The sequence below is a fragment of the Hyperolius riggenbachi genome, chromosome 10, assembly GCF_040937935.1.
Source record: "Hyperolius riggenbachi isolate aHypRig1 chromosome 10, aHypRig1.pri, whole genome shotgun sequence".
Classification (NCBI taxonomy): Eukaryota; Metazoa; Chordata; class Amphibia; order Anura; family Hyperoliidae; genus Hyperolius; species Hyperolius riggenbachi.
Window position 1 is genome coordinate 228325223 of NC_090655.1, and position 12831 is coordinate 228338053.

At 45.1% G+C, this 12831-nt stretch overlaps 1 protein-coding gene across 1 annotated transcript; it reads left to right on the top strand.

Moving 5' to 3' along the window:
* Positions 1–3541: 3541 nt before the first annotated feature.
* On the top strand, positions 3542–12083 carry LOC137534709 (zinc finger protein 664-like). The gene is made up of 3 exons (XM_068256327.1): positions 3542–3585; positions 8660–9095; positions 11028–12083. The coding sequence occupies exons 2-3, from the start codon at positions 8684–8686 to the stop codon at positions 11813–11815; spliced, it is 1200 nt and encodes a 399-aa protein (XP_068112428.1). The 5' UTR covers positions 3542–3585; positions 8660–8683; the 3' UTR covers positions 11816–12083.
* The last annotated feature ends 748 nt before the right edge of the window (positions 12084–12831 follow it).

The window sequence follows — 12831 nt, forward strand, 5'->3', positions numbered from 1 at the left end:
GCTCTCCCCTCCGGAGTCCGGAATGAAGTGTGCAGCGGCTGGGCAGCGGGCGGAACTTACCTCCTCTCGTCGCACGCGCCGGATGGATTAACCGCTACTCTGGTCTGATCCAGACCAGAGTGCGGCACCAGAACTTCCGGCGCAGGAGCGAGACGAGGTAAGTTCCGCCCGCTGCCCAGCCGCTGCACACTTCATTCCGGAGGGGACAGCGAGGGAGAGAGAGCCCCCTAAGGTGAGGGAAGGGGGGGGGGGGGAGACGTCCGCCCTTCCCCACTGTGCCCATAGCTCTCTCTCTTCTCTGCGCTGTTCCCCTCCTGCTGGCTGCACGAGCACGCGGCCAGGGGGGGGGGGGGGGGGCAGCGGGCGGCCAGGCTCGGGCAGATGCTCGGTTTTGCCGTATGTGTGGACGCCCATGATTGGGACATTAGTAGATTAGCAGGGAGAATTGGCAGAATGTGTTTATTGCTTCGGAAGTTGCCTGACATTAGTAGCCATGTGCACATGCTGCTGTAATACCAGAGTGCCCTGGACTATTGATTATTTATCCTGATCAGAGTATCAATCAATAATGCAGCACAGTCTGCTGTTGCAGAAGCCAGTAATGCAGGTGCTGACAGCTGACTTCTGTAGTGAGCAGGGATGCAAGCTCCAGTCAATTTAGATTAGCTTGATTGCAGGTAATCTTATCACTTTCCACAGCTTTCCCTCCCACCCTGTTGGCTTCCCCCATAACCCTTTCCTCTTTTCAGATATTAGTGGCTTCTTTTAACAGCATGTCCCTGCCACACAGCACTGTTGATGTCTGCAGTCCTGGTGAGAGGTCTTCCTGCCATTTCTCCTTTCCCACCAGACTCTCTGTCTTGTGGATCTACCTCTTTACCCCCCCCCCCTCCTCCCATGCACCCCCTCTTTCGCATGTCCCCCTTTTCTGACTGTCCTCAGAGGAGCTCACAATCTAATTGTACAATAGTTACAGTATAGTCTAATGTCCTCCATATTATTATTGTATTTGTATATAGCACTGACATCTTCTGCACCACTGTATAGAGTACAAAGTTTCATAATGATAGCTCCGTCCACATCCTGATGACTGCTTTTCCCCAAAAAGCCCAAATTTTGCAGCAACACCCTCTGCACCCCAACCTGTCAACCCTCCCATCAAATTTTTTTTTGGGTGTGGGGGGAGGAGGGGGTGTCTGTAAATAATCAGCACTGAGTGTGAAATCCCTTAGGTACGCCACTGCAACATTCCGAAGAGGGAGTGGATTGAATGGTTCATCGAGACCTGTTTGCAATGACAAGTGACCTGTGAAACATCCTGCCAACATCAACGGTCGCACCTGAGTGCAGCTAAACCATGATGCCTGTGGAGCCGGCGTGATGCTGCCAAGTGGCTTTTCCCACACAAGACCACAGCTGTCATTCATCCACAGTAAGAAGCGACTTTCATCTGTAAAAAATACCAAATGCCATTAGTTGGTCCAGTTGCAGTGATGTGGTACCAAGCCAGACGTGCAGTTCTGTGTAGAAGGCTTAGTGGCACCCCAGTGGCTGGCCCATGTGTCTGCAGCTGTTCCTGTAGAGTGTTGTGAATAGTTTGGCTGCATACAGGTGCAACTGTTGATGATGGCAGATTGTTTCACTTGTCTCCAAATAGGTCTTTATGAGCTGTTCAATCCAAACCCTCTTCCGTATGTTCTCTGACGTTCCTGCATCCTATTGTATTATATACAAGAAGGTAAAACCAAAATCGCACCAGAGAATATTGATAAATGTCTTTAGCTAAGCAAAGGGTGGCACTTTAAGAACAATTAAAAACAAGGGGGAGGGGTAGGAAGGCAATCTGCGTGAATGATAAGGGATGGCTATGTATATATTGAAATCAGTGGTGTGAACATCTCTCATTAATATGCCACAATATAAAACATGTATATAAATCACATCTATCATGAATAACATACAATGCAAAGAAAAGGGTGGAAACCCAGTGAAAGAGAAAGTGCAATGTGCTTGTACATGGTAGAATCAGAAAGTGCTCAAAGCTCTGTGCTTGCCCCTGTAAGGTCGCATGGACAGATAAAAAAAAGCTAACAACACTACAGAAACACTACCGAGAGTGCAATAGAGATTCCAGTGTGCAAAGAAACTGCATAGAGTGGAGCGAACAAACCTGTCCCCAGATTGGTGTAATTAGTCAAGTAAGGGGAGAAAAATGGCAGAAATAAAAGATTAGTATTATTATTTATAAAGCGCCAACATATTACGCAGTGCTGGACAATAAATATATACAATGATACTTATGATGACAGACATAACAAGGTTATACAACATAGAACAAAGATGTACAAGGCAAATTGTACAAAATACATGATCATGCGATATGGGCTGGTTAGGTAGGCCCAGTAATACAAGTACAGGCTGTCATTGGACAGGAGCACATGATCCTGTAGATTACGCTAGGGAAGGGAGGACCCTGCCAGAGGCTTACACTAGATGGGCAGTGAAATAAATATTCAGTAGAGAGTTACTGTGTGTTAGGGGGTGGGTACTGGGTAGGCCATCTTAAAGAGGTGGGTTTTGAGGGCTTGCTTGAATGTGTTGAAGGAGGGAGCAAGTCTGATGGGCGGTGAAAGGGCATTCCAGTGGGTGGGGGACAGCTCTTGAGAAATCCTGCAGGCGGGCATGGGAGTGGGAAATGTGTGGGGAGGTGAGGCGAAGGTCATTGGAATACCCCCCCCCCCCCCCCCCCCAAGGACGTATGTTGTTGGACTGAGCCCACTTATTTTGAGGCCACGTGGCCTCAAAAGAAGTGGGCTTGGTCCCGCAACACGCAGTGCTTTGTTATTGGTTTGTCTGTCCTTTAGGTTGGGAAATGGGGGTGGAGCAATACCTGCATGCAATGCAGGAAGTGTTCCATGGCAATACAGAACCCTTGACTTGGCTGTAAATATGGTAGACAATGAAGAGTAAATAATAAACAGATGATATAATAAGGGGAGTGTGGTGGAAAGACAAAGTGGTGTGTCATATGTACACCATCATTTCAACCTAGGTGTCAAACAACCCCAATTCCTCACTTCCTTAGACTGCAATGTCATTGTTCCCAGCTGTCCTACCAGGCACCCGACTTCTGCTGTGCCACCACACCTTAATCCTGGGCCTGCGTTGTGCACCACAGGAAAAAAAGAGGTTAGTCCAGTAAAAGAAAATTATTGTTTTTTGTCAATTGTCAATTTAAAATGCTACTATGAAGGAAAATGAACCAGGATAGGAAGCACCAGTGTGGTTTGAATTATAAAACAACATATTTTTCTTATGAAATCTTTATGGTATGCGTGACTAGAGGCGTGGTGAGGGCGTGGCCAGGGTGTGGCAGGGGCATGGCTTAAGTGTCTTTTTTTCTCATCTCAAAATGTTGGGAGGTATGTTGAAATCTGTTATTTCTGTGCTTTAGACTGGAAGCTGTACTTGCAGCAATGACCACAAGGTGTCGCGCTTTAACAGGAAGAAATCTAATCTATAGACAGGAAGTTGTTAGCTAGAGGAAGTACTAGAGAGACATTGCTGATATTGGAACCAGTGGAGGTAATAAGATAGCTTCTTGATATTCTTACTATTAATATATATGGCATTGACAATTTCTGCAGCACTTTACAGAGTGCACTGAATAGCTGCTGTCACTAACTGTTGCTCAGAGAGGCTTCAGATCTAATCTCTATCATAGTTTTGAAGTCTCTATTATCTCTTTCATCGTCTATAAAACCAATTTTGGAAGGAGGGAGACAATTATTTAACTATCTTGTATATTTTTGAGACGTGAGATGAAAGCAGAGCATGTGGAAGAGAGTGGACATACTCCAGTCAGGTAGTGCCCTGGCTGACATTCAGACCTGGAACCTGCAAGGCAGTAGTTCTAACCACTTACCTTTTCTCAGCAGCAAATTAGTTAGTGTGACTTTTCCCTCAGGCTTTGTTGGTCTCTTTTTTCCACTAGAAAAACACACTCTCAATATGTAGCATGATAGGATAATTATGCTTGACAGGCAAAAGGGTAATTAAAGGGAACTTGGAGTGGGAGGGAAATGAAGGCTGACATGTTTATTTCCTTTTTAACAATGCCAGTTACCTGTCTGTCCTGCTGATCTCTTTGGCCTCATTAGAGTCCGAATCACACACATGAAACCAACATGCAGCTAATCTAGTAAGACTTGAGTTAAGGCACCTGATCTGCATTACTGTTCAAGATTCTGGGCTTACAGTAATAGAGACAGAGGATCGACAAGATAGAAACGCAATTTGATTTGTTTAAAGTGACCCTGAAGTGAGGAAACTCAGTTCAGGATAGATACATACATATGTAGAGGGAAAGTTATGGATAACATAGACCCTTCCTGGTCCTTAGGGCTTGGACCCTCTAGGTTGTTTTTGGGATCACCAGCGATTCCCCAAAATGCTTTGACAATGAAAGTGAGGGTGGAGAACCCACTAGTGTGATTGTGATTAGGGATAATTGCAATCATAGGAAATGCAGCATTTTGAGTCCGTCGAGCTTGTGTAGTAGTGCTGCAAAATCGATTTAAAAGGCAGTTTTGCAGCTATTTGGGGGGAAGGGGGGGGGGGGGGGGGAGGGGGAGCGATTACAAATGTAATTAAAGTTATTTTTACTTACTACTGGATGTCTGCTTTCCATTTGTAGCCCCACTCCCTAGCAGAAGAGGTCACAGGCGCTTCTCTGATTGGTCCTAGAGAAGCACCTGTGACCTCTTCCTTTAGGGACAGGGCTACAGACGGAAGCTGGACACCTGGTAAGTATAAGTAAGTTTACTTAACAAAAAAAAAACCAAAATCACATCCCTAATCGGAAGAGCTATACAATTTACTGTACAGTGCTTCTAATCGCCAGGAAACGCATGTGCAACCACCCTAGGAATTGCTGCACACAGAACTGCCACAATCCCTAGTGGGTTCCAGGCCTGAGTCTGTCCCATCATTTCCTTTTCCCATTATTTCCTTTTCCCATTGAAGTTAATCAACCTGCTAGATCAAATACCACTGTGGCACTCCTTGTGCAGCTTTTGAAAGAATTTGTGTCTCCAATTACTCCTGAAGATGAGCACAGTATAAGCCCATATTCGGAAGCCCTTGGGGATGCAAGTACTTCTGTAGGCTGCACGAGGAGTACCAAAGACACAACTGGTCACATAATTCCAATAGGGGGTGGCACTGGAATGACAAAACAGACTAAGGATTGTGAAGACTTTATGGTGTCCAGAGCCTTCCCTCTACATAGGTATGTATCTAACCTCAAGTGAGTTTTCAGGATCTTCCTATTCCTCCTCCTGCTTTTTACACTCATCTTCTTTCTTCTCCATACCTCCTCCCCTTCTTTGCTTCCTACCTTCTCTGTTCTTACTGCTCTTGATTCAGCCCCCCACTTTACACATTCCTCCTCTTGCTCTGTGCCCCCACCTTCTCCATCATCCTCTTGCTCTGTGCCCCCACCTTCTCCATCATCCTCTTGCTCTGTGCCCCCACCTTCTCCATCATCCTCTTGCTCTGTGCCCCCACCTTCTCCATCATCCTCTTGCTCTGTATCTCACCTTCTCCATCATCCTCCTGCTCTGTATCTTACCGTATCCATCATACTTTTTCTCTGTATCTCACCATCTCCATTCCTCCTCCTGCGCTGTATCTCACCTTCTCCATTCTTCCTCCTGCTCTGTATTCTCACCTCCTCCATTCCTCCTCCTCTGTATCTCACCTTCTCCATTCCTCCACCTGCTCTGTATCTCACCTTCTCCATTCCTCCTCCTGCTCTGTATCTCACCTTCTCCATTCTTCCTCCTGCTCTGTATTCTCACCTCCTCCATTCCTCCTCCTCTGTATCTCACCTTCTCCATTCCTCCACCTGCTCTGTATCTCACCTTCTCCATTCCTCCTCCTGCTCTGTATCTCACCTTCTCCTTTCCTCCTCCTGCACTGTATCTCACCTTCTCCATCATCCTCTTGCTCTGTATCTCACTTTCTCCATTCCTCCTCCTGCTCTGTGTCTCACCTTCTCCATCGTCCTCTTGCTCTGTATCTCACCTTCTCCATCGTCCTCTTGCTCTGTATCTCACCTTCTCCATGGTCCTCTTGCTCTGTATCTCACCTTCTCCATCGTCCTCTTGCTCTGTATCTCACCTTCTCCATCGTCCTCTTGCTCTGTATCTCACCTTCTCCATTGTCCTCTTGCTCTGTATCTCACCTTCTCCATCGTCCTCCTTCTCTGTATCTCACCTTCTCCATCGTCCTCCTGCTCTGTATCTCACCTTCTCCAACGTCCTCCTGCTCTGTATCTCTCCTTCTCCATCGTCCTCCTGCTCTGTATCTCTCCTTCTCCATCGTCCTCCTGCTCTGTATCTCACCTTCTCCATCGTCCTCCTGCTCTGTATCTCACCTTCTCCATCGTCCTCCTGCTCTGTATCTCACCTTCTCCATCGTCCTCCTGCTCTGTATCTCACCTTCTCCATCGTCCTCCTGCTCTGTATCTCACCTTCTCCATCGTCCTCCTGCTCTGTATCTCACCTTCTCCATCGTCCTCTTGCTCTGTATCTCACCTTCTCCATTCCTCCTCCTGCTCTGTATCTCACCTCCATTCCTCCTCCTGCTCTTTTCACCCACTTTTTCCATTCCTCCTCCTGCTCTGTACCCCCACCTTCTCCATCCCTCCTTTTGGCCTGTGAGCGAGAGGTAAGTTTAAAAGAATAAATAAGCTGGATAAGTTTCAAAGGCAGAGGAACTAACATTCTGCTACAAACCTTCAGACATGGTGAAGGCCCTTCATAATATGTCCACATAGGGAGATAGCCAGAGACTTCTGTGTCATCCACTAGGGTTACCTCGCCAGCCAGGAATACGCCATTTGGGTGTTGATTACAGGTTTTAGGTTAATGGGTTACATACTTTCTTTCACCATCCATTCCTGGCACTTTGATTTCCTGACAGAAGAACAAGCAGTTCTTTTCTTAAGGTCCATAAATGCCTTATGAATTGATGGTTGGTGATTATATTGAGTGGTGGTTTTAGTAATTACTGAAAGCTTGTTCTGTTCCGTGGAGAGGGATGGGGATAACAAACAGTGAATGAGCAGTTTGGCCCAGAGTGATAGTGGTCATTCATGTTAATCATGTTGTAATCCAGTATAGTGAATCACTAAATGACAGAGGACACCAGTACTGACGCTAGATTTCCACCAAAGGCAATCACATGTGGCCATCCTGGCTGAAGAAAATCCTGTATCTGAACAAAGTTTTAACCAAATTGAGTGCACATTCTGCCAACAAGATCACTCAGCTGCTGATGGAAGAGGGAAACACCTGCCATAGACTGGCAGACTTTCTCCCGACATGCACAAAAGATAGAACTCCTGCACAAAAGATTGATCGCTCTCTGATTGACATCAGATCAGAGAGGAGGTCTGACAAGTGCCGTTTCTGGGCTAAATTTCTCCCAGGGTGAGGGTGTAAAAAATTGCACCCCAGCCCTAGCCTGATGTAGGTTCTCCCATTATAGGTAGCCTGGTGTATGTGCCCCAAGTATAGGTAGCCAGGTATAGGTGCCCCCAGTATAGGTAGACAGGTATAAGTGCTACCATTCTAGGTGGTCATGTGATGACTTGCGTCCTGCAGCTATGGAGACCAAGACGCCGAAGAGGAAGACAGAAGTAGCTTGTATACATCGTCCCAGCCAGGAGAGCAAGTTAGTTGCTCTGCTGCACTCTGCATCCTCCTCTCCTCCCTTATCTCCTCCCTTTGCAGATGCTGCTCCTCCCTCCTGAACTTTTCCCTTGCAGTGACCGGCCTTCCCCGCCCCAAGAAACAGGCCTGGCCTGGCACAGCTAAGCGCTGTACACTCCCTTCTCCAGTTGGTGCGCTCCTTCCTTTGTGCTGCCCTGATCTCCCAATGCCTGTAGTGACCCCATAAACTGACACCAAGCATTGCTTATTAGTAGGAGGGCTTTTTAGTCTCTTTTATCCCCCTATATATTCCTAGTGGTTTGGGTCACCCTGAGCTGCTTGGTTACTCTGATAAACCGACAGTGTATGTATGTGAGTACACGCATGCTAGTATCTATAGGCACTGTGAGATGACAGAGAACGCAGCATACAAGCTAGAAAGGTGAGTGGCAGAGGAGAGCAGCATTAACGGAATCACTGTTTCTAGGCCTCCTGCATAGATCAATCTGCATCCTCCAATCAACCAGCAAAAAACTGACCGGTCTGATCAGTAATGTTGGTAAATTTCTCCTATAAATTGATTGAAATTACGATCAGGCAGCATGTTGGGGCAAAAAAATATTTGGCCGATATGATCACATTGATCGAATCTGCCAATGAATGTCTCATAGTGTAAGAGCACCTTAAATGATATGCCTGGATGGTGACTACCATTGTGTTCATCAGGTTCCTATAAGGTGTCAGGATGTCAATGTGTATTTATCCATGCAGACATAAGGTCTGCATCATTACTGGGATTGTACATGGGAAGCTCACGGCATCCTTCCCAACTATCAGGTTGATGAAGCTGAGGGTCTGGAATTTATACAAGACTGCACTCCATTAGATTATATTATGCATATGTAAATAGTATTAAAACATAACTTTCTACCAATTTAAAGTTTTAGCATGAAGATCAGATTGTTATGAAAGTGGAGTTTAAAGAAGAAGAAGAGATGTATGTGAGGAGTGATCTGTCTATGGAGGAGGATGACATGATGAAGACAATTAAAGCAGAAGAAGAGGTACATGTTACGAGTGATCAGCAGTGTACAGAGGTTGGTGCAGTATTGAGGACAATCAAAGAGGAAAAAGAGACGTATGTGAGGGGTGATCAGCAATCTACAGAGGAGAGTGTAATAATGAGGACCATTAAAGAGGAAGAAGAAACAGATACATATGTGAGGATTGATCAGCAGTCTACGGAGGAGGGTATAATAATGAGGACGATTAAAGAGGAAGAAGAAGAGACATATGTGAGGAGTGACCATAAGTCTGTGGAGAAGGATGAACTAATGAGGACAATCAAAGTAGAAAAATCTCTGCATATTGGAACAGGTACCATACATACATGATTATAAACAAACTTTTAAAAATTAAAAAAACAAAATCTCTGTTAATAGATGGGTCACTAGGACATTCGCCCAGTCGCCCACCCATATCTAGCCCTCCTTTAGAGTGACTATCCAGTCTGGCTGTATTTTTTTGCCTTAGCACTAAATCCCTGCATGCAATTGAAGTAAATGTCACCATTCATTATTGAGGCTTGATTGTTAGGATGACAGTTTGGGACACAAGCAATGTTCAGTGACTTGGGGCTTAATTCAGTAATCTGCATTGCTATAACAGCGCAAGTTAAAAATCGGCTTGTGCACGCTATATGCGGTAGTGCTGCATAGTGTGCAGTCCTAAGTTATGCGCTCCTTTTTGAAATTCTGAAATTGCACTCCTTACAAGTTACTCACGCTCCTTCATCTTCCACGAGATGTGTAGTAGCGTGACTGCAATAGTTCACTATCTTGTGGAAGATGAAGGGAGGAATAAGAAGAGGAATGAACAATTCACAAATGTATGTGGATCCACCATGTACATATCTCTGCGCTTACTGTAGGTACCTTTGCCTTGGGTCAGGGGTGCTTTAAAATAACATGATGTACCCCACAAATGAGGAGGAGATACTGTACACCATATGAAATGTCCATCTCCATTCCTCAGTATAACATCGCAGTGCCAACAAATGAGGGGGAGATACTGTACACCATATGAGAGGGCCATCTCCATTCCTCAGTATAACATCATAGTACCAACAGCTAAGGGGGGGGGGGGATACTGTACGCCATATGAGGGGCCCATCTCCATTCCTCAGTATAACATCATAGTACCAACAAATGAGGAGGAGATACTGTACACCATGTGAAAGGTCCATCTCCATTCCTCAATATAATATCATGTTCCCAACAAATGAGGAGGAGATACTGTACACCATATGAAAAGCGCATCCCCATTCCTTAGTATCACACCATAGCACCAACAAATGAGGAGGAAATACTGTACACCATATGAAAGGCCCATCTCCATCCCTCAGTATAACACCATAGCACCAACAAATGAGGAGACACTGTACACCATATGAAAGGCCCATCTCCATTCCTCAGTATAACATCCTAGCACCAACAAATGAGGAGGAGATACTGTACACCATATGAAAGGTCCATCACCAATCCTCAGTATAATATCATAGCACCAACAAATGAGGAGGAGATACTGTACACCATATGAAAGGCCCATCTCCATTCCTCAGTATAACATCATAGCACCAACAAATGAGGAGGAGGTACTGTACACCATATGAAAGGCCCATCTCCATTCCTCAGTATAACATCATAGCACCAACAAATGAGGAGGAGATACTGTACACCATATGAAAGGCCCATCTCCATTCCTCAGTATAACATCATAGTGCCAACAAATGAGGGGGAGGTACTGTACACCATATGAAAGGCCCATCTCCATTCCTCAGTATAACATCATAGTACCAACAAATGAGGAGGAGATACTGTACACCATATGAAAGGCCCATCTCCATTCCTCAGTATAACATCATAGCACCAACAAATGAGGAGGAGATACTGTACACCATATGAAAGGCCCATCTCCATTCCTCAGTATAACATCATACCGTAGTACCAACAAATGAGGAGGGGATACTGTACACCATATGAAAGGCCCATCTCCATTCCTCAGTATAATATCATCGCACCAACAAATGAGGAGGAGATACTGTACACCATATGAAAGGCCCATCTCCATTCCTCAGTATAACATCATAGCACCAACAAATGAGGAGGAGGTACTGTACACCATATGAAAGGCCCATCTCCATTCCTCAGTATAATAATATATTCCCATCTAATGAGAAGGAGATACTGTACACTATATAAATGGTTTATTCCCATAATCTCAATATAACATAATTATTTCTTCCTACAGATGGACACTATGTCAGAAACCCCCCGAAGGAACATCTTATCTCGTGTCCAGATGATGATGCAGAAGATAATGGCACTAAACGATATTCTCCAGGAAAAAATGAAATTACTCAACATAAGCCTAACAATGCTAAACAAATACATGGATCAGATGATTCTGACTCTGATAAGTCACATATTATCACAAATACCAATTCCACATTTCACAGTGAGGATCAGTCAAACAACCCATCTACTCTGAAGGAGTCCTCTGTGCTTAAGAAAAACCAAACAAGTAAGAGTAATTTTCAATGTTCAGAGTGTGGGAAATGTTTCACTCAGAAAAGAAACCTCCTTGCGCACCTGAGAATCCACACAGGTGAGCGTCCATTTTCATGTTCAGTATGTGGGAAAGGCTTTGCTTATAAAGGACCTCTTCATAGGCACCAAAGAACTCACACTGGTGAAAAGCCTTTTTCTTGCTCAGAATGTGAGAAATGTTTTGCTGGACAAAGCAGCCTTCTTGCACACCAGAAGACCCACACAGGTGAACGCCCATTTCCATGTCTAGACTGCGGAAACACTTTTACTGACAAATCGGCTCTTGTCACACATCAGAGGACTCACACTGGTGAGCGCCCTTATGCGTGTTCAGAGTGTGGGAAATGTTTCAGTGTGAAAGGAACCCTTAATGTACACCAGAGAACTCACACAGGGGAGAGGCCTTTTTCATGTTTAGAATGTGGGAAATGTTTTGCCTGGAAACAAACTCTTCACACGCATCAGAAAAAACACGCGCAAACTCTCTGATGACGCTTATATAAGTAATGTCAATTCACTGAATGCAAAAATGGTATAATAAACACGAGACATTTAGAAAAGCTTATCCGGCCAGATTTCTGGGGACACCAGTAATGAAATCCTCTAACCACAATTAATAGCTTTCTCCTTAGGCTTTATTTACGCTTTCAAGTGCAGATGGCTGTGCGATCGGAATGCACAATGCGCAACGCCCACTTTTCCACCCTCTCTGTGCTGCTGTGTGTTGCACTGCTGAAGCCAGTCACTGCAATGAATGGGTCAGCATTGTGCTTTGCTGAAAAAGGCATGCAGCAGTGCTATAGTATAGTGCATTGCTCTGCGGTGCAGCGCATGCAGTCTGAACATCAGGCAGTGCACTTTATGGAGTTGTGATGTTCTTGCACACTATATGTATTCCAGAAATGCACACAGCAACGCGTATAACTCGAACGAGGCCTTACTTTGATTTGGTTTCCTTGCCCATTACAGGATGCTCCTCATTCCCCTGTAGGCTCACTCAATCACATAGTAGTTGATTCATGAAAGATTACCACGCTAAGCAGGGCAGGTTCAATCAGTGAGAGCATGCTACTGTCAGCGTAGCTTGTGCTCTTAAAGTGAACCTTGTACTCATTGCATAATTGTGTTCCTTTCATATAGTTTATAGGGCATTCCTCAAGCCAAATACTTTTTCTGTTTTGTTTTAATACTCTAATTCCCTATAAACTAAAGCCTCGCCCACAGCTTTTTCAGAGTGCCAAGGCACTCAGTCCCAGGTAGCAAGGGCATATGGGAGCTCAGTCTGGGCAGGAGGAGGAGGAGGAGGTCACTAGCCAGAGATTTCAGAGGCAGAGGGGAGGAGGAGAGGGGATTTAATTTGTTACAGGCTGAGGGCTTGAGATGCTATCAGCTTGCCTGTGTGTAATGTGACAAACAGAACATGGCTGCCCTCATTTTATCACAGGAATAAATAATCATAAACTGTTGAAGCTGTTTGCAGCTAGATTTGCTGTGTAAACTATCTA